Source organism: Eleginops maclovinus, chromosome 22 (genome assembly GCF_036324505.1).
Source record: "Eleginops maclovinus isolate JMC-PN-2008 ecotype Puerto Natales chromosome 22, JC_Emac_rtc_rv5, whole genome shotgun sequence".
Lineage (NCBI taxonomy): Eukaryota > Metazoa > Chordata > Actinopteri > Perciformes > Eleginopidae > Eleginops > Eleginops maclovinus.
This window is the reverse complement of record NC_086370.1, coordinates 6,875,391-6,898,005: the sequence shown is the minus strand read 5'-3', so window position 1 is coordinate 6,898,005 and position 22,615 is coordinate 6,875,391. Positions and strand designations below refer to the sequence as shown.

The 22,615-nt window shown below is 40.9% G+C and overlaps 2 protein-coding genes across 3 annotated transcripts in view; one reads left to right on the top strand and one right to left on the bottom strand.

Annotated features, from left to right (window-relative positions):
* Nucleotides 1-18,933, bottom strand: part of thada (THADA armadillo repeat containing) — a 113,449-nt gene extending 94,516 nt beyond the window's left edge. Inside the window, exons 1-21 of one of the 2 annotated variants that reach the window (XM_063875566.1) lie at nt 18,894-18,933; nt 18,428-18,512; nt 17,558-17,667; nt 17,309-17,439; nt 16,536-16,687; nt 16,380-16,412; nt 16,236-16,284; nt 14,071-14,264; nt 13,190-13,284; nt 12,626-12,849; nt 11,004-11,728; nt 10,159-10,313; nt 9,513-9,668; nt 9,183-9,290; nt 8,980-9,103; nt 7,976-8,121; nt 7,295-7,523; nt 7,079-7,214; nt 6,308-6,444; nt 6,088-6,228; nt 4,452-4,603 (exon numbers count right to left, since the gene is read on the bottom strand). In XM_063875566.1, the coding sequence (XP_063731636.1) occupies nt 4,452-4,603; nt 6,088-6,228; nt 6,308-6,444; nt 7,079-7,214; nt 7,295-7,523; nt 7,976-8,121; nt 8,980-9,103; nt 9,183-9,290; nt 9,513-9,668; nt 10,159-10,313; nt 11,004-11,728; nt 12,626-12,849; nt 13,190-13,284; nt 14,071-14,264; nt 16,236-16,284; nt 16,380-16,412; nt 16,536-16,687; nt 17,309-17,439; nt 17,558-17,667; nt 18,428-18,503 (3,273 nt within the window). In that variant the 5' untranslated portion in view covers nt 18,504-18,512; nt 18,894-18,933. Of the gene's footprint in view, nt 1-4,451; nt 4,604-6,087; nt 6,229-6,307; nt 6,445-7,078; nt 7,215-7,294; nt 7,524-7,975; nt 8,122-8,979; nt 9,104-9,182; nt 9,291-9,512; nt 9,669-10,158; nt 10,314-11,003; nt 11,729-12,625; nt 12,850-13,189; nt 13,285-14,070; nt 14,265-16,235; nt 16,285-16,379; nt 16,413-16,535; nt 16,688-17,308; nt 17,440-17,557; nt 17,668-18,427; nt 18,513-18,689; nt 18,823-18,893 lie in introns of those variants that run through there. The other variant, XM_063875567.1, reaches the window with a different exon arrangement.
* A 528-nt stretch (nt 18,934-19,461) lies between these two features.
* plekhh2 (pleckstrin homology domain containing, family H (with MyTH4 domain) member 2) overlaps nt 19,462-22,615 on the top strand; it is a 31,066-nt gene continuing 27,912 nt past the window's right edge. Inside the window, exons 1-2 of the mRNA XM_063874557.1 lie at nt 19,462-19,614; nt 22,377-22,512. Coding sequence (XP_063730627.1) covers nt 22,387-22,512 — 126 coding nt within the window. The 5' untranslated portion in view covers nt 19,462-19,614; nt 22,377-22,386. The remainder of the gene's footprint in view (nt 19,615-22,376; nt 22,513-22,615) is intronic.

Genomic DNA, 22,615 nt, shown 5'->3' with positions numbered 1-22,615 from the left:
TATCTTGTGTTTTTCATTATGAATATGTTTTTAGTAGTTTTTCATTTTAATTACATCCATCCACACGTTGTATATTGTTTTTAGTTTAACCCATTTTTAAATCCGCAGCCATGCTGATTGTCCAATGAGGGAGGATTTCTGAACCATGATGTAAATTGCAGCAATATGATCCTTTTAAGGGGTTAGGGGCAAGTATGCTATATCTTTATAGATGAGCACACATCTAAACAATCCATTTTTGGACTGTGAGAACCAAAGACAGTAATATTAGGGGCCATAAAACTGACTTTTAGACTTTGAACACTGAAATAAAATGGTCTAAATATTGCGCACTAGAAAGCAAACGCAGAGCGATGTGAGACAAAGCATTCCTATTGTGTTCATTGCAGTGTGTGTGTGTGTGTGTGTGTGTGTGTGTGTGTGTGTGTGTGTGTGTGTGTGTGTGTGTGTGTGTGTGTGTGTTTATGTGGGTGTGTTTCTCTTAGTCACCTCTGTGTAACCAAGGCTCCAACCGACCCAGGCTGAGCGATGCCAAATAAACAGCAGAGCTGTCAAAATCCAGCTGAGCAGCCACTCTGGTGGTCTGTCCCACTCGGACAGCACTCACACCTCACACACACACACACACACACTTGGATTGTCCTTTCAGGATTTCAACGTGCTTTTCATCCCTTTTCTTCAGCCAGTGCCTTAGCTCTGACTCCCTAAATAGTATTGTCTCAATAGATCAAGAAAGACATGACATAAAGAAATCAAAATGACTATTTACTCAATTACATCAAGAGTAGATAATGATGTTCTTCATTATATGGAGCCCTGTGGACAGCCAACAGAGACGCGTGGCATGAGAAAAACTTAACGGATGTGCATTGATGAGGCATTTTTGTAGGCCTACAAGATAGCCTCACAAGGGGTCCCACGACAAAAAACAATGTGATTTTTCCACTGTATTCGGAAGTATTGCAGAAAACACATGCTTATGGTACTTAGACGGGTCGTTCAGCTAAATAATCTCAACATTAGGCTATTAATTAACAATTCCACATTGGTACACGTTGCCAGAGCTAAGCTAAAGGCAGGTAAAGTTCGATTGATGATGAATATTCATTGTATTCAGACACTTGGTAGCAACTGTTTTTAAACGAGGCAAAGCTTCTGACATTATTTTGTACAACAAAGACACTTGAGACATCTAACCCAAAAACTTTAAAAGACGTTGACTTAGTGGGCAAGGTAAGGAGAAGTTTGAAAACGGAAACTCATTTCGGGGTTTTAGGACTCATTCCTGCACAACTCAGTGACATCTGCACGGTTGCCAGGCCAACAAGGATGTAAAACAGGCTGTGGACCGCAGAAGATGTTGTGCTCACACGTTAAGGAAACTAATGTGTTATGGACTCTAACACACACACGTTTGCCCATGCATGTCATCACTGTGGTAGGGCAGAATGACTGTGTCCGCAAAGACCTCGCCAGACCCAACTTTCCAAACACTATTGGAATCACCCCACTGAACGTTCACACACACACACACACACACACACACACACACACACACACACACACACACACACACACACACACACACACACACACACACACACACACACACACACACACACACACACACACACACACACACACACACACACACACACACACACACACACACACACACACACACACACACACACACACACACACACACACACACACACACACACACACACACACACACACACAGACAGTGTGGAACCGATGAGAAGTGAAAGAAAGTAGATGCGATAAAGACGGAGGACAGGATTGCAGAGTTTCCTCCTGTTCACGCGGTCCTCAGCTTGAGTTTGTTCAATCATCGGTTATGAAGGGAAGACCATCGCCATAGTTACCACAGCTGACATTCGTGATATCACTGTCAATTATCTCTGCAGGAATGGAGTCAATACTGATGTCACAACCACAGTGACACAGTAAACGCCCCCCGGCTGTTTTATAGGGCCTGGTTACATTCAGCCTATTATTGTTCCATCTGCGCTATACGGAGTAATGAACAAACGGAGCAAATTTAATGGAGCAGGAAACTGAAAAACTAATGTGCCAAACTGAGGCCTATGGGTTTCCCATTCATGCACTTAAGCCAGTTAAATGAGGAATGACAGAGTCAAATATGGATTTGTGGTTGAAATGAAGCAGCAATATAGCTGAGAACATGGAAAGAGAGGTAAAACAGTCGGCGGTGTTTCTCACTAAAATGAGATATTAGGGCGATTACAAGGCGATCTAAGTCTTACTGCAATCGGTTTACCGTAGATTTAAAACGTTTGAAAATAATAATTGAAGTATTCTTTAGTCACTTGATTGTTGTTAGTAAATCACACACTGATAGTGCAGTGGCGTCCTCATAGACTGTATTAATAAACTGCACCATATACTGTAGTTTAGTTTGTTGCAGTGGGTACTCAGCTGAAATGGAATATTTCAAATTAGGATTTGTTTCCCCTCTGGAGAGAACTTTGGTTTCTTTTGCATACTGTACCTTGCACAGAAACCTATATAACACACTACAGGAAAGGGAAAACCAGAAAAACCATAATAGCACCTCTTTCATCCAGCTAATTGTACAACAGTGCTTTGTTTGTACACAAGTGAATAATTTATACAAATCTATATCACTGTCAGGAGTGCCAAATATGAACAGGAAATAGAATCCATTTTATGAATATGAAAGACAATACAATGCCCAGCTGCTTATCTTCGAGTAAACAGTGCAATGACTGCCTTTGCACACATTCCTGATTGCTCCATCACACACGTATAAAAAACACACATTCAGCACACAGTACAGTGTGATACTTCCTACTGTACTCCTCTCTGAGAAGTGTACATGCTCAACAGGCAAACACAAACACACACCCTATACCCCCTACACAGACAAACACAGCCCATGTCTGGGGCCCTTGTTATTATGGACGTTCACATGCTGAAGCACTCAGACAAGTATTCCTGTGTGAGTCTGTCTGTGTGTCTGTCTGTGTGTGAGTGTGAGTGTGTGTGTGTTGTTTAAAGTGCCCAGTGTTTTCTTGCTGGTGGTGGAAGTGATTTGGAAAGAATGCAGTGGAAAGGGAGGGGCGTCGCGGCCGTTAAACCAGCAGGGTCGGGCCTCAAATGAAAGCGCGGCGCTAACGAGGGCGGATGCTAATTGAAGAGCCTCCCAGCGTGGTGTCACAAACACACGCAACCACACAAACAACCACACACACATTCACATAATTCTTTACTACAGAACATATAGACACATACAGTATAATGAAGGACACTTTTTTTTTAAAGGGAATACTAGGTTTGTGTGTGGATGTAAACAACTCTCTCTGTTGTTTTCTGTCCGATCGTCTTTGTATGAGATTTCCCGATAGGATCAAGGTGGGGGGGCCAGCTTAACTTCTTAGCAGCAAACTGCCAAAGCCCAGCTGCCATACTTTGGTTAGCCCTCATAGCCATCCTATTCCTGAAATGTGACTTCAAAGCAGCTAACATCACCAACATACAAACACACACTGTAGGCAGCAGAGGCTATGTTATGTTTTAGAGCTTAACAGACATCACTGCGTGGTTATTTTTAGATAATTTTAAGTAACATGAGGCCAGGACACTTGAACTGAGTCGTTGCCCTGATTTTACGATGACAGTGTTGAAATGAACTATTTTTATATAGATCCAACACATGTGCACGGAACATGTTGCTTTAAATGAGGATAGCTTTAAGCTAGTTATCCCTACTGAAAAAACACCCTCCGTCTGAAACCACAGCCCAGTCTGCTCTGATTGGTTAGCTGGCCAGCTCTGTTGTGATTGGTCCACCACACGGAGATGCCCTGACTCTTTGCCTATCACGTACAATGTGTTAGAGGGGTAGCCAATAGAGGCGTGAGTGTTCCGTAGTGATGTCACTATGTTATGGAAGTAAACATGCAAGTCTAATGGAGTCGTTTAAGGCATGGGGGGCGTTTTTGGGAGAGAAACTCCCTCTCGTGGGAACTTGCAGACCACTTACATGCACCTATATAACCAACACAGGAAAGGGAAAACCCCAAAAAGCATAAAAGGGCCCCTTTAAGTTTGCATTTGTGTGCTTACATTTCTGCAATCAGTTTATACAACATATTTAAAATGAAAACTCAATATATTATAAACATTTCTCAGCTTTTTTTGCCACTGTCTTAGTGTATGGTCGACTGGATTAAATCCACCACAATGTGAAGAATCCAGAATCAATTTCAAATCGAATTGTAAGATAGTGAAAGATGGAATCAGTGGATGTCTTTGGCAAAGCAGAGTAAGATACATCAGGCTCCACACACACACACACACACACACACACACACACACACACACACACACACACACACACACACCAGCTTTGTGGGAGTGTGTTTGGTGTGTCAGGAGCTCACCTGTTCTTCAGTGATGAGTCCGGCATGTGTGTCGGCGGCGCAGTGCAGCGGCAGACTCTGACACAGCTGTCCCAGCAGCATGGCCACTTCCTTCATGCTCCGCCAGCAGCACACCAGCACCATCTGGGCTGTCACCCTGTAGCCCTCCCCGCCTGCAGCCAACACATACACAAAGTCACACACATATGCAGAAAGTGACATGGAAAAAGTTTGATCACATTTATTACCTCATAACTTCAACTCAAAGATGTGTTTGTCTTATTATGCAACGTGCCATGTGTGAGCGATGTTCTCAATGGAAAATGAAGACGTCCAGAGTCACGTGCTGTGCTTGTTTTTGTGGTTTACGCCATACAGAAACGTACATCACACAGGGCCATTTGACTCTCTTTATCACTGTACAGTCACACTGGCTTAGGTAATCATTTCATATGCTTCACAGACGTATTGGACTGTGCCTCTGTATAAATATACCACACAAATCTTAGGTCAAACACCACCCTCATCAGGACACCAAGGGAACTGCACTCACAAGCAGAAGGGTTGATGGATGAGGAAGGAAGGAAATAATCATGTGTGTTTGTAAACTCTCTTTTTTAAGACAAGATGTTGAAGTGACGGCATTGTAAGGACGTCACTAAACACCAACTTTGACTGAGCAAAAAATCCAAATGTAGTTAAACCGCCGCCGCTCTTAATTGAACTATTCTTATCTCACACTGCACTGTAACTTTTATTCATGTATTTTTACCCGTTATGTTTATTTTATTATCTTTGCTTTTTAATGACTGTTTTTAAATGCCATTTTATAATGTGTTTCTGCTGCACTATTTATCAATGCTCATAATGTCTTTCATTTGTGTAAAATACTTTGAATTGCCTTGTGTCGAAAGGTGCTATATAAATAAACTTGCCTTGCCTAAACATAGAAAAAACATTATTTATGTCCCCTTCACCTTCTCTTTCCCTCCCTATCTCAACAATTCAGGCTCGGCACTCTCTCTACATCTGTCATTGTCTTTGTCCTCAGTTCTAAAATTGTTATACTTATGCATACAGTTATTAAAAGTTATGTTTTTGCACGTTTTCCGGTGGGATTGGCTCTTAAAAAAGGGCCTAGGAGAAGCAAAACTGTCATTTTAATCAGTCAGTCTGAGGTTTTCCTCAAAATGAGTTAAAAAAGATTCTAAGGAAGAATTAAGCATAAGCAAATGCTTAAATGAACCTAAATTGCCCGTGAATGTGTCGACATAATCCTCAATCTTCCTGTTTTCTTTAGAACAATAGCATGATAAGATAAGATAAGAATTACTTTATTAATCCCAAACTGGGAAATGTTTGTACTGCAGCAGCATGTTACAATACAAGACATAGAAAATCATTTGAAATAAACAATGCTGAAGTATAGACAAAAGAAGAAACACAAATGAAAAATAAACCGGCATGAAAGAAAAGCTATATATACAGCGGACTATGAAGATAAATAACCTATAAAATGTCAGAAACGTAAACACTATTAAAATCACAAACCATAAAGGAGGATATCAATGTTCCCGTCTCTTTTCCCTTATGCCGTATATTTACTTTTCTTTGTCTGTAACCTAAACTGAAATCGGTACAACGATCTCTATCTCACCTGTGTTCAGTGGTGGTGTGTGTGTGATCTGTGTTTGATCATCTTCTGTGTGTGTGTCCAGCTCTCTGGCGCTGTTGAAGAAGTCGTTGCTGTCTCTGGGCTGAATCTCCTGCAGGATCCTCTGCAGACCGGCTGACGTCTCTGTCACGCACACACACACCACAGAATGTTATATTGAAGTTGAATCGCAACATGATGTGAGGCCAGGCTGAGAGATTACCTGAGTCTGTATCCATGGGAATGAGTCCTTCTGGGGAGGAGCTCTGGACTACAGGGGAGACCACATCAGACATCCTGTAGCACACGGTGATCAGCTCTGACACCACGCACCTCCACTGATCTGTCTGGATTAAAGTCCTACACACACACACACACACACACAGTGAGCAGAGGGGTCTTGAATCAGACTGAAGGGGTTTCTTTTGCCATTATGACCAGCTCACTGCATATTATCCCACTTAATACACAACCACTAACTGAATACATGAATTATTACACAAAACGTACTCGATTAAAAATGATTTGAAAAGGAATCGTATGGCGACGGTAACTCAAAATGACGGCAGCACTGATTGTGTAAATGTCCAAGTCTGTTGACATTTTATTTTCCCCTAACGAGTCTTTAAACACTACCAGAGCCTATATTGTGTTCCTGCTAGTGTTTACTTCCTGTATGTCTTCTTCTGTTGTTCAGCTCTCTGAGTGTTTTAACTTCTTATCTTCTCTTGCGCTGCTTTTAACCATTTTCCACAAATATAAAATAGAATATTAAAAACAAATATTCCTCAGTGTTTTCTGATGGAGGAAAACTAGTGGGCACAGCTGTTGTTTACTTGACAGGACTACTTTCTGCGGATTAATATTCCCTTGATCAGAGCGGCCTAAGGTCAATTATTCCTAGGTCAAATTTTATAGAAGAATATCCAATCAGAATCGAGTATTCAACTAAGCTGCCTAATAATGTTGTATATGTGTGTGTGTGTGTGCTCACTCCATGTTGAGAAGCTGCAGGACAGCGGTGATGCAGTGGGCTCTGCCGTACAGAGGATAGGAAGCAGCGGCCTGCAGGAGAGAAGCCTCCGCCCTGGACACCTCCGTCTGCAAACAGCACAGCAAGAACTGCACCACTGAGGACGGAGGAGCAAAAGTTATGAGTCGACTCAGTGACAACACACGTATTTATTAGGGCAATGCGTCTGGATCTTACCAGCCAGTGTGTTGAGCTCCAGGATGACTGCCTCAGACGCATTGGGTGAAGGTGAGGGGGGCCGGAAGGGGAGGCCCTGCTCCTGGGCACAGTGCAGCAGAGCCTCGGTGAGGTGGGGCTGGTGGAGCATCAGGTGGAGGAGGTGCGCTGCTGTGACGCTGTCGAAAGGCTTGGTGCTGGTGCTGAGGTCCAGAGCAGCCTGGAGGACGCTGCGCATCCTCTCCGGCACCTCACAACATCAGGGTGGAAGTTAGTAATAAGAACTCAACTTAGCTGAAAAAATATATATTAAAATCCATGCAATTGTAATGTAATTATATATTATATTACGTGATATTATAACATCTGCAAAACAAATGTCAGTAAGTTACCATCAATTGTGAAATATTGACCTCAAGGGATATTATTAAATGCTCTATACTGTAATATGTTGTAATTGTTTTTATAAAGCATTATGAAATATGAGTTATTTTAACTATAACTAACCATAACTGTACTATAACAAGATTATAAAGCATTATAAGTCTGTGTATAATGCATTATAGATAAGGGTGTTGTGTAAAGTGTAGCCAAAATAATAGTCACCAACCACAGAATGAAAAAGGACAGTGCAATAAACAAATATCCTCACATTATAAGATACAAATGAGTGTAGGGACTGAGCATGGTCCTCATATTAACCTGCAGTCCAACAGCTGATGGTGGGAGTTGCCGTAGTAACGTTGAGGCCAGGTGTTTGACTTCCAGGAAGTTGCTGGCGATGCTGTAGAGGACGTTCTGAGCGTGGGCCGGGGTCACGACTTCACCGAGGGCAAACACACTTGAACCTGTGGGAAACACACAGGCAGAGGGGACACATGCCGAGCATCGTCAACAAGCTGTCCCTGAATAAAGCCCTGACATTCAGACTGATCTGTGTGGGCAGGTGAACAGAGGAATCTTTTCCTTCTGTATGAAACCTGGTATTTGTGCACAGCTGCAGATAAAGATTAGGCAACACAAATATTACACTATATGAGAATACCATTTCTGGAGATTTGTTGAATATGACAAGACAGTAAACTTTGAATATTGAATCACTGTGAAGTCCTAAAGACGACACTTATGGAAGAAAATAATCGGACATGGTCCACAAGGATTGCATTTTGATTTACCTAATTTGTAAATGTTCTCGTGGCAATACACAGATGTGTTGGCCCTTTATTGTAACCTGCATATTGAACTGGAAAAGGTGCATCCAAAAGAGCCAAATTGGAACCAAACAGCAACCTGTTTTTGGTCTTTTCTGCATGCGATATGCTTCTTTAGCATGTTTAAGAATAAATATTACTTGAATTACCACGGACAATTATAGATTAACATCTCATATGTAGGGATTCAAATAGACACCCCATACTATCCCTGTAACAATTAACAAGTACCACTAGCACACGGACCGTACAGACCCAATGATGTTTCCCGATGGTGACACCTCCGCCACTTACTTCCTTCCCGTTGTTGTTGCTTGCATGAATTTTAATAATGTTATTACTGGATAATCTTTCATAACATTGAAAAACATTCAAATAATCCAGCTTTTGCTTTTTGGGACAATAATAACACATATTTGATATGCTGTAACAACTGTCATCATTTGTGAAGTTTAGCAAGTCATGTGTGAGTGCTGCTGCTGACAGCAGACCTACCAGTGCTGAAGGGGAAGAGCTCGGCCAGGTAACACAGCAGGGCGAGGGACATGAGGCACTTAGAGAAGGAAGCTCCAGGAAGCAGAACCTCCAGCAGGCTCACACACAGCCAGCGCAGGAACTCCTACACACAAGCAGCCCTTTAGTTCTTTAAAAAGAGAACAAACCCTCCCTGCTCTGTTGCGTTTGTGTGTGTGCTTTACCTCGTACTGATGCAGTGTGTGTTGGTCTGCGTCTCTCTGCTCCTGATCTCTCTCCTGGCTCATTCTCTTCTGCAGCAGCAGAGCGCTATCCTTCAATCTACACAGCAGCTGCACAGAGGAGTTCAAGCTTTAGTGATGGAAGTTTTTATTTGATCATACAATTGTGTCATCGCTTGGGCCTTGCAAGGTGAAAGGGTTGTTAGCACTGCGGATCCCTTTGAATCTTTTCTTGTATGGACTGCTCCCAGCCCATAAACTGACTGTATGTCACCATCTGAGCCTTAAAAAATATAATGTGACAGCTAAAGGCAATGCATGATAATGTCCGACCTTCTTCAGCAGGCTGACTGTCTGCTGTCTGACGCCTGCTGCCTGGCTGTTGAGATTATGCGGCAGGAAGTGACGCATCAGGTCCATTTCCTGAGACGTCAGGGCCTCGGTACTGCGGTGGGTCTCACACACCAACCCCAGGGCGTCCATCCTCACCTGAGAGAGACAAACGTATTTATAAACATTAGATATTAAGTGTTATTTTTCTTTGGAATTTTCTTGAAAATGTTGGCATTTTTTGAAATAAAGGCAATTTCTATTGAAATTGAGTCATCTTTTAGAATTCGGGTTTTTTTTTTCTTAAAGTCATTTTTTTTAAAAAAGGTCGAATAACTTGAAAGAAAGTTTCAGAAATTAGGAAATTAAGTAAGTAGTTTCAGAATCACTCACATATGTTTTTAAATAGGTCCTCTTTATTCAGTGAGGTGATCTCTTTCCAAAGTTGAGGCTTTATTTCTTTTAAATAATGTGATTTTTCAGAGATGGAGTAATTTTCTAACAAATTGTGTGATTTATTTAAAGATAAAGTACATTTTTAACAAATCACATCATATTTAAGCAAAGTTGGGGGGCTGTTTAAATAGGATATCTGGTATAAAACCACAGTTTGAAGAAAGGTTTTACACATGAGGGTCCAGACACTCACTTGGTCATGTTTGTGAACCAGTGCTTGTTGGAGCAGGGAGAGGGGCACCAGGCCCCCCCACAGACCCTCCTTTGAGGACGGAACGACACCCTGGGCTCTGGCCGCCCGCAGACACGTCATGAGAGCGCCCAGTGCTCCTCTGCTGCCTGAAGGGCCTGAGGAGAGAACACAGCCATCAGAGAGCGCTCATTCATTTCACGATGCTTATACCACAACAGAAAGCTCTGTGAAGATCAGAGATATTAAAATCAGCTGACATGAAAGTGTCAGATAACTTGGCTGCACAGATAATTAAAATGCTATGAGACAGGCCTATGTGTTTTCTGGTTTGTGTTTTTTTTTACTCAGTTTTATTTGATCTGAGAATATGTAGGCCATAACTCAGGGACATTCTATGTGTTCAAATATAACTTCAATGGAGACGCTTCAAATCTGCCCGCCAATCAAATCCCGTTTATGCAAATATGCCAGTACAAGCGCTAGTCATCAAACCGGGTGTATGTACATGCTGGCTCCATACACACCTCATTTTTTAAAATATCGTATTTAACAAATAAACATTGAATTAATTAAATTGTATTTTCTTTTATACTTTTAAGTTATTAGCATTATGCACGAGTCTAATGATACTTATATAGCACACTTTTTAATGAATCCTATATCCTCATGCTTTGATGATGTAATTCTTCAGAGAGCCTGGCTATAGTCATATAGTCTATAATCCAATAACAAATGATACTTTGAATGAATTTCTCCAAACGAGTCTTACAGCACCTATTTAATATAACTAGAAGAAGAACACGAAGAACAAGAAGAAGAAGAAAACTGTGTGTCTGAGCCTTCACCTGTGCTGCAGGGCGGGGTGTCCTGCAGGGCCTTCACCATGTGCGTCAGACTGGAGGGGCTGCAGCGGAGCAGCTTGGGCATGAAGTAGTCCAGGATGTACGTGGTCTGGTCCAGCCTGGCTCGGCACAGCACCTGTAGCAGGGGGGTGACCCACGTCTGGTGCCAAACCTCCATCCAGGCCTCTGAGCCTGTCGTGTCCACAGCACCCACCTCACTGCCCAGCTGAGCCTTGTGGCTGACGAACAGCCTCTCCAGGAGGTCACTGGCGTATGGAGCCAGGTTCTGGTCCCCCATCAGGCCCAGGAGATACGCAGGCAGCTGGGGCTGGACATCCAGCAGGTGCCTCGCCCCGTAAAGCTCCACCAGGCAGCCCAGGGAGCCGTACTTCCCCCTCATGTGCCACTCCAGCCCCAGCAGGCTTAGGGTGAGCTCTCTGATGTAGGAGTCCTCAGCTGGATGGAAGATGGAGGAACGTGTGTGCTGGTGGAGGAGGAGGAGGTTGCGGAACAGTGAGCGGGTTTGGTGGCGGACGCCGTCCAGCGGGTGCTCCCAGTGGGAGTAGATGTGCTCAAGCAGGCGCTGCTGCAGCTCGGAGCCTCCACTGAGGGACTGTTGGAGGCGGGGGGGACAGGCCTGCCTCTCCCCCTGCAGGCATTCCAGAGCAGCGCTGCTCCACAGGGTCAGCACCCGGGACACCACCATGGCTGTACTGGACTCCTTTATACTGCAGCAGAGGGGTAAACATTTTTTACACGTCAGAAAACATTTCAAAGATGCCTTCTATCATCTTTTAAAAAAATGTAAAAGTCCAGCAGTGGCTCAGTCAGTAGGGGCTTGGACTGGGAATCGTAGGGTTGCCGGTTCAAGTCCCCAAACAGATTTGAAAAAATATGGAAAGTGGACTGCTACTTGGAGAGGTCCCAGTTCACCTCCTAGGCCCTGCTGTGGTGCCCTTGAACAAGGCACCAGACACCTCCAATCCCCCCTCCCCATTGCTCCCCGGGCGCTGCACCATAGCTGCCCACTGCTCCTAGTACTAGGATGGGTCAAATGCAGAGGACCAATTTCACTGTGTGTGCTCTGCTGTGTGCATGTATGTGACTACTAAACAGGGTTTCATCCTCCGATTCTATTCTATCTATCACTCTCGATGTTACTGGTTTATTCAAGGGTCTTAATTTAACTCTTTTCACTGTTTCTGTAAGTATTTGTTTTTATCTGCTACATTTGAAATCTACATGCATGTTTTTTAAGCAAGTTTTGAGTAGGAGTGCAAAAAATATTATTTCTAGTTTATTTTGTTTTTTGGAAGAAATTAAAGTATACAACATGTTTAAATGTTTAATTTAAGGCAAAGAAACATTAACTCACCGCCCAGTTATACCTTGTTTGATACAGATCTTTTTAAAATGATGATAATTTATTTTACAAAGATAAAGAGAATAATGCTTCAGAAACGATCATTCCCTCTTATGCCTCGAATCAATTGCAATACGAGTCAAACGGATCACAAATTGCAGCTATTCTGGACATCATTATAAGTTGCTGCTTTAAAAGGACTTTTGATTCTACCTCCTTCTAGAAGCAGAAGAGCATCATTACTGGGTGGGGATCAGTGTACCTGACATCCAGATCCAGCAGGGTGTTGGGAACCAGCAGCAGCAACTGCTCCCACTGCGGCCCCGGCAGAGCCCCCTTCCAGCTCAACATGGCCAGAGCCCCGTGACACAGGTACAGAGAGACACCGGGGGGGCGGGCGCTGCTGCACAGACCTTCACACCTCTGCTGCAGCCACCCAGGGGCCGAGTCCAAACCCTGCGCAGAGCCACGCAGCAGACTGCACACCTGAGGGACAGAAGAAATACAGGTGTACATTAGCAGCTTTAAACATATTTATATCTTATGCTACTCAACATGAACATTGTATACTTATTCCTGCATTTTATTTACAACATCATGTCCCATAACCTATTTAATGTCTTTTTCTTTTTATGTCATATGTGTTGCATTGTTGGAAGAGCCCTAGAAATAAGATTTACACTGTAGTTAATGTGCTAATTATTTGAAACCTTTGAATTTAACATGTATTTCCAAGATACACAAGTCAGAACAAAGAATAGAATAGTATTTGTTCTCAAAACACATGTGTGAACAATCCAGAACTCAAAAAACCACCACAACTCACAACAGAGGCAACTTCATCTCCACCCCCCATGGCAGAGCGGATCAGTAACACTACAGCCATGCCCGCTGTGCTCTGGACTGACTGGACGAACTCCTCTATGAAAGGGAAAATGAACAGGGGAGGAAAAAGGTGAGAGGAGGGTGTGTACGCAAAGGTCATTCTTATTTCAAGTTCTGGAGCAATTGGGAAGTTCATGACTTCATCGGCTCCGGTGAAGTCACTTCAAACAGTCCGTTTTTTGAGGTAGTGACTTCTTCTGAGCATGTGTAATAGATGCTTAGTAAGGATGGATCGCGACGGATGCCCAGCATTGAAATGAACGCAGATCTTCATGTCTACTTCCATCAGCTGGGTCCCTGTACATGCCAGGTGTTTCTACAATTTACCAGCAGGACACTGGTAATGTTTTCTTTGTGTGTCGTTTTGGGAACATTTGGTACAGTTACTAAGTTGTGGTAAGAACTGTACATCAGTAACATGATACAGTACTTATACTTTATTTCCCTCATGCTGCTGTTGACTCCTACTCCATAACTCAGAGGGAATTGTACTTCTTACTCCACTATAGTTATTTGTTAAGGCTAGTTACAGTCCTCTTGAAGATTCAGATTCACAAAACAAACATAATAAACAACTGTATCATGCATTACTATAGGTAAAGATCACTTTAGCTTTATTCATCCCTTGGGGAAATTCACAAGCTACCCAGCATTTTATAGATGAAATAAAATACAAATACTTGTCATTTACCAGCTGAAACGGGTCATTGTTAAACACATAATGCATCAACAATTATACATCAATATTATTTTATAGGATACTATTTGATGGATTGTGAGTGAGGGTGGTTGTGTGGACTCTAGTTTGGCCCTGGTTCTTACCATCAGTGAGGATGTGTGTGTAGCAACCCAGCAGGCTGCTCATTGTGTCCTCCAGCTTTGTGCGAGTGTGTTCAGACTGCAGGGCGGCACCGATGGCCTCCTGGGATCGCTGCATCACCAGCATGGAGGCCTTCACAGTTGCCAGACACAAGAACATCAGCTGGGCCTGGGCGATGTGACGTCCTGCGAGACCACTGAGACAACAGCAGGGGGCGACAGAGGACCAACAACAACATATATATTCAGAATCACAATATTTGAATTTACCCAGAGGGAAATAAGGTATTGTGACAGCAGCTTCATTTTGGAATAAAAAAATATAAATACAATTGTATTAAAATAAAATTAATAATAATCAATCTAAACATAAGAGTTTACGGTAAAAATAAGTATTAAGATTAAATTAAATAGAATATTTATATTAATATAGAAGTGATGAAGTTATGTATAAATGTGCACATTGTATTTCATTATGTACAACAATAATGACGTTAAAATGTGTATATTACAAAGTATGCAGTGGTGTATAACTTAATAAAGATATACAGATGTGGACAAAATTGTTGGTATCCTTCTGTTAAAACGAGAAAAACCCACAATGGTCACTGAAATAACTTGAAACTGACAAAGTAATAATAAATAAAAATGTATTGAAAATAACGAATGAAAATCAGACATTGCTTTTGAATTGTGGTTCAACAGAATCATTTAAAAAACTGGCCTGGACAAAAATGATGGTACCCTTAAGTTAATACTTTGTTGCACAACCTTTTGAGTCAATCAAGCAACTTTTGTGACTCTTAATGAGACTTCTGCGCCTGTGGACAGGTATTTTGACCCACTCCTCGTTAACAAACTGCTCCAGCTGTCTCAGGTTTGAAGGGTGCCTTCACCAGACCGCATGTTTCAGCTCCTTCCACAGATGTTCAATAGGGTTTAGATCAGGGCTCATAGAAGGCCACTTCAGAATAGTCCACCGTTTTGTTCTGAGCCATTCTTGGGTGTTTTTAATTGTGTGTTTTGGGTCATTATCCTGTTGGAGGACCCATGACCTGCGACTACGACCAAGCTTTCTGACACTGGGCAGCACATTTCGCTCCAGAATGCCTTGATAGTCTTGAGATGTCATGATACCCTGCACAGATTCCACACAACCTGTGCCAGCAAAGCAGCCCCAGAACATAACCGAGCCTCCTCCATGTTTCACAGTAGTGTTCTTTTCTTTGTATGATTCATTTTTGCGTCTGTAAACATAGAGCTGATGTGACTTGCCAAAAACTTCCAGATTTGTCTCATCTGTCCAAAGGAGATTCTCCCAGAAGCTTTGAGGCTTGTCAACATGCATTGTGGCAAATTCCAGTCTCGCTTTTTTAGGTTTTCTTTCAACAGCGGTTTCCTCCTCGGTCGTCTTCCTTTAAGTCCACTTTGGCTCAAACAGTGGCGGATGGTGCGATTTTTCACTGACGTACCTTGACCTTGGAGTTCACCTCTAATCTCTTTGGAAGTTGTTCAGGGTTCTTTGGTTACCATTCGTATTATCTGTCTCTTCAATTTGTCATCAATTTTCCTCTTGCAGCCACGTCCAGGGAGGTTGGCTACAGTTCTGAATAATATGCGCAACTGTAGTCACAGGAGCATCAAGCTGCTTGGAAATGGTCTTATAGCCTTTACCTTTAACATGCTTGTCTATAATTTTCTTTTAGATATCCACAGACAACTCTCTCCTTAGCTTTCAGTGCTCCATGTTCAGTGTGGTACACCCCATGATACTAAACAGCACAGTGACTACTTTTCACCGTTTAAATAGGCAGACTGACTGATAACAAGTCTGAAGACACCTGTGATGCTAATTACAGGACACAGCTTAGTTTAACATGACCCTGTGGTCAAATTATTTCCAGTCTTTTCTAGGGGTACCATCATTTTTGTCCAGGCCAGTTTCAGTATTTTGATTTTTTAAATGATTCTGTTGAACCACAAAACTTTTGTCAGCTTCAAGTTATTTCAGTGACCATTGTGGGTTTTTCTTGTTTTAACGGAAGGGTACCAACAATTTCGTCCACGTCTGTACATTCAAAAATACTGAGACGCAAATATAAATATAAATACAAAACAGAAGAAAGGTAGATATGGAAAAATATGGAACACAGAATATTCCTCGATACCTGTTCTGGTGAAGATATCCACTCAATCCTTTGTGAAGAAACTGCAACACTACAGAGAGGAGAAGGATAGTTGATGAATGGCTTTTTTAGCAAAGTAAAAAAGGAAGACATTTATCATTTAACGCTTTTAAGCCGGATACTAACCTTCAGGCAGCAGTTTGTTAATGCATCTCTCACCTGGAGGGAAGAATATTTGGAAGAGGTAGTTATTCTACAGTACAGAATAAGATTTATTTGCTAACCGTTATCTCAAAAGTAGAATACAGTTTGGAGTAAAGGCCAAAATGACCCCCTGCTTACCGAGACTGAAGCCATCCAGACAGGCAGTGATGGTGTCAGTGATGTGGGGGTACTGCTCTGAGGTTGGGTTGGACAGACAGTCGGCGGACAAACAGGCGGACAAACTGTTGACAGTCTGCTCCTTCAGCCAGGCTGGTACTGAACCTAAGGCACTGAGGAAATAAAAACAGAGATATGTCATTGATCAGGGGCAACGTTCACTAAACATCCTCAAGGGTAAAATAACTGTCAAAGCAAGCATAAACTCTTAAAATTAAGTTGAGGACCTTTAAGTGGTAAAAATATTTCCTAAATCAAAGGTTTTTTGTAAAATGTAGGTTTTAATTTATATTTTGATGATTGTAATTTAGTAAATATTCAAAACATGAACTGTTAAATTTGACAATTGGAAGTAACTAATGATTAATAAACCCAAATATTTACTTTTTTATACAGAAAATAAAACTTTAATGATTAACTGATTATCAAAAAAACGTTTGATTATTTTTCTGTCGACCAACTAATGCTTAGTCAACTCTTCATTCAAGCGCTAATGAAAACAAATTGATAAAACTGGAGATGAAAGTTTGCACTTCTCTGATAACTGATGTCGAATTTACATTGCTGTTATGTTGAGGATTTAGATTATACAATTTATTCATCAGAAACGGTTCTTGCTGTTTGCCATTTGAAAGCAGAATAAAATCTGGAAAAATAAATACTGGTTTTCTCACGACCATCAACTGTACCTTATCTTATTTACTTGTAGAGATGTGTAAAATGTAGCATTGTACCTGGCGATGGCTCGTCGCAGGGGGTTCTTGGACTGCAGGGAGGTGTAGATCAGAGACAGGGTGTGGAGACAGGACTCCAGAAGGGATCCATTAGAAGGCTCTTCACTCAGGGCCTCCAGCTGGGAGCCCGCCTGGTGCAGGATGGATACACAAAGGTCTGTTAAGCTAAATTCTAGAAATATAAGAGTTATTTCCCACTTTGATTTAACTTGCACGCATGTTAAAGATTACATTTCCATCCAAACCAACCTTTTTAAAAAGCTGGATCTGCTGCACCGGCTCTGTCAGCTCCAGGCAGGACTGCAGGGTCTGTGCAAGCTCCCTGACTCCATCCTCTTCTCCACCCACAGAGAGGGACGCTGGAAAAATCACACATTGCTGAGTATTAAGCACAACACAATTAATATCAGTAATAGACAGTCTTAGTGTGCGTATTAAAAAACATATTTAAAGTGTGTGCATTTTTTATTTTATTTTCCTTATGTCATAGTTCTTCTAATTATTAAAACACATTTGAACTATTAGTGTCATGTTTTTATGTGTGTATTGACAAAGCTAATTGTCTTTTTCAAATATCTTCCTCTAAATATAGTTTTATAGTATCATATATTTGCTTGAATATATATTTAAAATGGCGCATTATCAAAATGTTTATGACTAAGAAAAATTCCCCTTTTTGTGCCACTTTTTGCTTGTTTATTTTTCCTTCGTTGAAATGTACTTTTGCAACTGCACTGGTAATGATATAAAGTGTACTCAAATCAATTTATATCATTTTTTAAAAGTGTCAAAACTACTTCTGTCTGTAGTTAATATGCTATACCATTTATATTTATTCTAGCTGTATAGGGTATTCAATAATTACACTACTCTTCATTAGGGTTTATACTAATTAACACTGTTAGTACGGTGTACACTTTATAATGACTTTCATACAAAACACAGCACACTACTGTTTATGTTTTACTTCTGGTTAGAGGCTAACTGCAGTTCGTTGTCACAGTACTTTGTGAATTGATAATCAGAGCAGTCTTATTTTCAATTAAATGTATCTTAACAAAACATGAATGGGTGTGGGCTACACACACCTGTACTAAGTCAGTTCTTTGGTCACATTACCTATTAGCTTGTGTAGTTTCTCCTCATCCAAAGCCACAGCCTCTATTTTGGGGCTCTTCCTCTTCTTCACCACCATGGCTCTGCCCTGGATGAAGTAAGGTGCAATAACAGTTAATTCATTCACATGACTGTTTTCCAAAAATATGCAATTTACAAGTTTGAACTGCACCATGTCCATCTATTTTCTCAGTCTCTCACAAACACACACACATGCACACAAACTAGTGGGAACTTCACGCAGTTGCTGCATATTTTACCTTACCTCGGTTAAATGTAATATTACTGTATGCTAGGACTAAGATTAGCCAACAGTTATTGCTAGCTCAAACACTGAGTCTACGTCCGAAATTAAAAAGCTAGATACAAGTGAATAACACTGACAGGGTAAAACAAGGAAACGCTCACAAAGAAAAGAATAGGAACAACTACACAGTGAAAAGTTATTTGTTAGGTAGCTAGCATTTACTTCAATTCAGCATGAGGTTTACTTGGTTTCAGCTGGTAGGCAACTCAAATGCATGTCAAGTAAGAAAAGTAAACGCTTTCACTTCCGGTAAATATTTTTCAGAATAAAACTAAATTTAAACAACATACCTAAATATAACAAATGAAATTGTTACTTCTATGGACTTTTTTGAAGTTATTTATCCCTCTTTTAATTACATAATAAACAAACATTATATTGTGCAACATTAGCCGCTGATCCAACCTTTAAAATCTTACTTGAATGTCATACAACTTTAAATTTGAAGCCACACTTTCAGCTTCCTGTATTGTTCTTACAAATTTGACACATCCATGGTCCATGCTGCACATGTGAGACGTCACTTCCGACAAATCGTTGCACGCCGCCCTCTGAAGTTTGTCTGTCCATAAAATAGCGCTCCAGCTATTCATTGGTGGAAAACACACGTCAATATAACCCAGATTTTGTGGTTGTACAGCGCTGAGAAACGCCTACCAAAAATATGATTGGACGTAATTGTGCGAACCCCCACCCTCTACATCCAGCCCGTTTCCAACTTTTGCCTGAGCTTGAAATGAAATCCTTTAGGCACGAGAGAAATTCATCGTTTTACTCATGAATTAGGACTTTCACAACAGGAATAACAAGAAATGTGTAGACGCTGGAGTCCACATGGCGTGAAGTCCTTCGAGTAGATTATATCCATCAAATATTCTCAAAGGTAAGTCTAGAATTTTGAAAGAAAATTGCAGTGTTTTACTTTAGATAAATAGGAAACGACAGACAGTTGTCTCTAATTGGCAGTCTTTTGGCTAAGGTTAGGTTTAAACGATGTTTTTAGCAATGAACCTTAACAGATGTCCGCTATTTGAAATAACAGTGATGTGAAATTATGGATAGACACAATGTCTCTACTGTTTACCATTACTGTCAAATTCACTGTAGATGAAAAAAGAAACAGAGATGCTATTTGCGTCTTTGACTTGCTGGTATTCAGTCCTTTGTCATGTAAACAATATCCCTCAAGAATAGACCCCAAAATACAGTTTTTTGTTAAATTTAATTAGAAAAAAGTATTGTGACATCACAGAATAAAAAACATGCATGAGCTATGATGTGTTACAGTCTGTGTTCATTATATTTAAAGTACCACAAACTATTTGAAAGTACATTAAGAGTCGCTCACTGTTGCTGTATCAATACTAAAATCCTGAAATAATTTGGGAGACGTTTGCAAAATTCACTAATACCTTTTTAATACATATTTCATTAATGTGTAGGGTACTTTTTATTCCAGTCATCCATCCATCCATCCATCCATCCATCCATCTATTCCAGTCAGTCGTTTTTAATCCCAGTTGTGGCTTTTTATGCCTCGATACATCATTATTCCAGCCAAAAATCACAGACAATCACTCTAAGAGCAAATTAATGTTCCACTATCTCATTAGACTGACACAGCTTTACTCAACAGGAAGTGAGACAGAGAAAGAGAGACAAAAAGAAACTCAGAGTCAGGGGTCAGGGGTTAAATTGCCTTTTAATGTTTTCCACCACCCATATCCTTTCCTTATCATGTTAAATACTGCTTGGATAAAAACAATGATATATGTGTTAAATTATAGAACATTGATTAGTATCCTTACATACTCTACTTAAAAACTATTAAACCTGTATTTGGCAGGATATTTAATATATATCAAAAGAAAAGAACACTTAAATAATTAGGAAAACTTTTTTATGTAATCTTTAATAATAAACTACATGACAAACATGGTGAGATATGCTGGTCTTATAAAAAAAATGTAATTCCTTAAATGACATGTTATTATTTTTTCGAATTGATATGTATAATACAAACCAGATACTTCAATTCCTTAGCACCTATCGCTCTGTTGATCTACATGCAGCATGTCATATTATAGTTATTTATTCTGTTTTGTTCTGTGGGATCAGGGCTCTTTTTTCCCTTGCCTTCGTCAGTGTTTACCACAGCAAACAGGCAGCAAAAATAAGCCTGTGGAAAGCAGTTTATTGCCTTCCTCCACACATGTTTGCAGTCTCTTTGTGCGGAGGCCAGGCTGGTAATGAGAGGTTATTACTTGGAAGAGAAACCCAGGCTTTTGCTGCTCTCCTCCATCAGAGATCCTCATCTGTCTCTCTGTATGTATACCGTCTGTTTTCCCATGATAGCGTCTGGAAAACATGATGCAACTCCGTCCCGGGGTGGGCGTCGAGGTGTTTTGAAGGAAAAGTTGTGTTTTTCTGTTTGGCTAAGCTAAATGATACGCCCACTACCAACATTGGTCCAGCTGTGCTCAACACTGGAACATTTCAGGTGATGCCTACTGGCAAAATATATGCATAACAACACACCCTTTGTGTATTTGTCTGTCCGTTTACAAATGTTTATGGGGATATATTAAAGTTTGAGATGTGTGGTAAATAGATTTGCAAAAAGAGATGGACTTATAAGATCATATCTTGGATCCTGATTAAAAAACACTCACAAGGCCCCGGCCGTGGCGCAACTGGCTGGGGCACCTGCACCGTAGGCCAGCGACCCGGGTTCGATTCCCGACCCGTGGTCCTTTCCGGATCCCACTCCAACTCTCTCTCCCACTTTCCTGTCACTCTCCACTGTCCTATCCGATTAAAGACAAAAAGCCCCCAAAAATAACTTTAAAAAACACTCACAGAAGTTGAAATGGGGTCAGTTTCCATTGTTGGCAATCGACGAATATTCTGAAATAAGCATCTTGCAAAAGCTATCATGGTAGAAAAGTGAAAACATAGCCTGATTTTGTAAAATAAAGGAATTATCTTGTAAGAAACAACAGACTCCCACTATTTAAGAAAAAGACACTGACTTACGATTGTTAATTGTTATTTTTTCACAAAAAAATGACAATGTAAGAGTTAAAAGTGTTTGGATTATTATCAGAGGAAAATCACAAATGTAAAATAAAGAGGACATTTTCAGATTAGTCATTTTGATCAGTGAGATCAGATATGGTTCAGTTACTTTTGACCTTCCATTTGATAATAAATAAGTTTGATTGATTTCCTAATATTTAAAGAACTAACAAAAGCAGTCAATTGTGCCCAATTCAATATTGACATTAGTAAGCATCAACCCTTGTGAGTTTTCAGTGCTGTTTTAGAGAAACTCTAACACAAATTAAATTCTGGGGAATAAACAATTATTACGAAGAACTTTTTGAATTACAACATATCATCTATCAACAACATAAAGGCATAACATGCCCAAAAAGATCCAAACTTTGGTTTCCAGGTCAGCGGTCTACTGCCCTTGAGAAAGACACTGAATCCGAACCAGCATAAAGGACAGTGTCGAACAGAGGGAGATGATAGATCTCAGAAAGGCAACATTATATGCTATATGTTTTCCCACAGGAAACATATAGCGGTTCACTGTGTTCTTCTCACCGCTGCGTTTTCGTCTGTGTGTGTTTATTCCAGAGGGTCCGGCATGATGGCGGAGGGTGAGGAGGCCATGAGCCAGGAAGACTGGAAAGACAAGTGTGTGGTCCTGGAGGCGCTGCTGATGAAGTTCAGAGTGCAAATCATCAAGATCCGAGAACTCACCGCTGACAAGGTTTGTGAAAGTATTCGGCCACATGTTCTCATAGAATGGTTTGTATGATCTCTTAGGAAAAGTTATTTTGTAATTTTGTTTGCATTTACCTACAAATATCCAG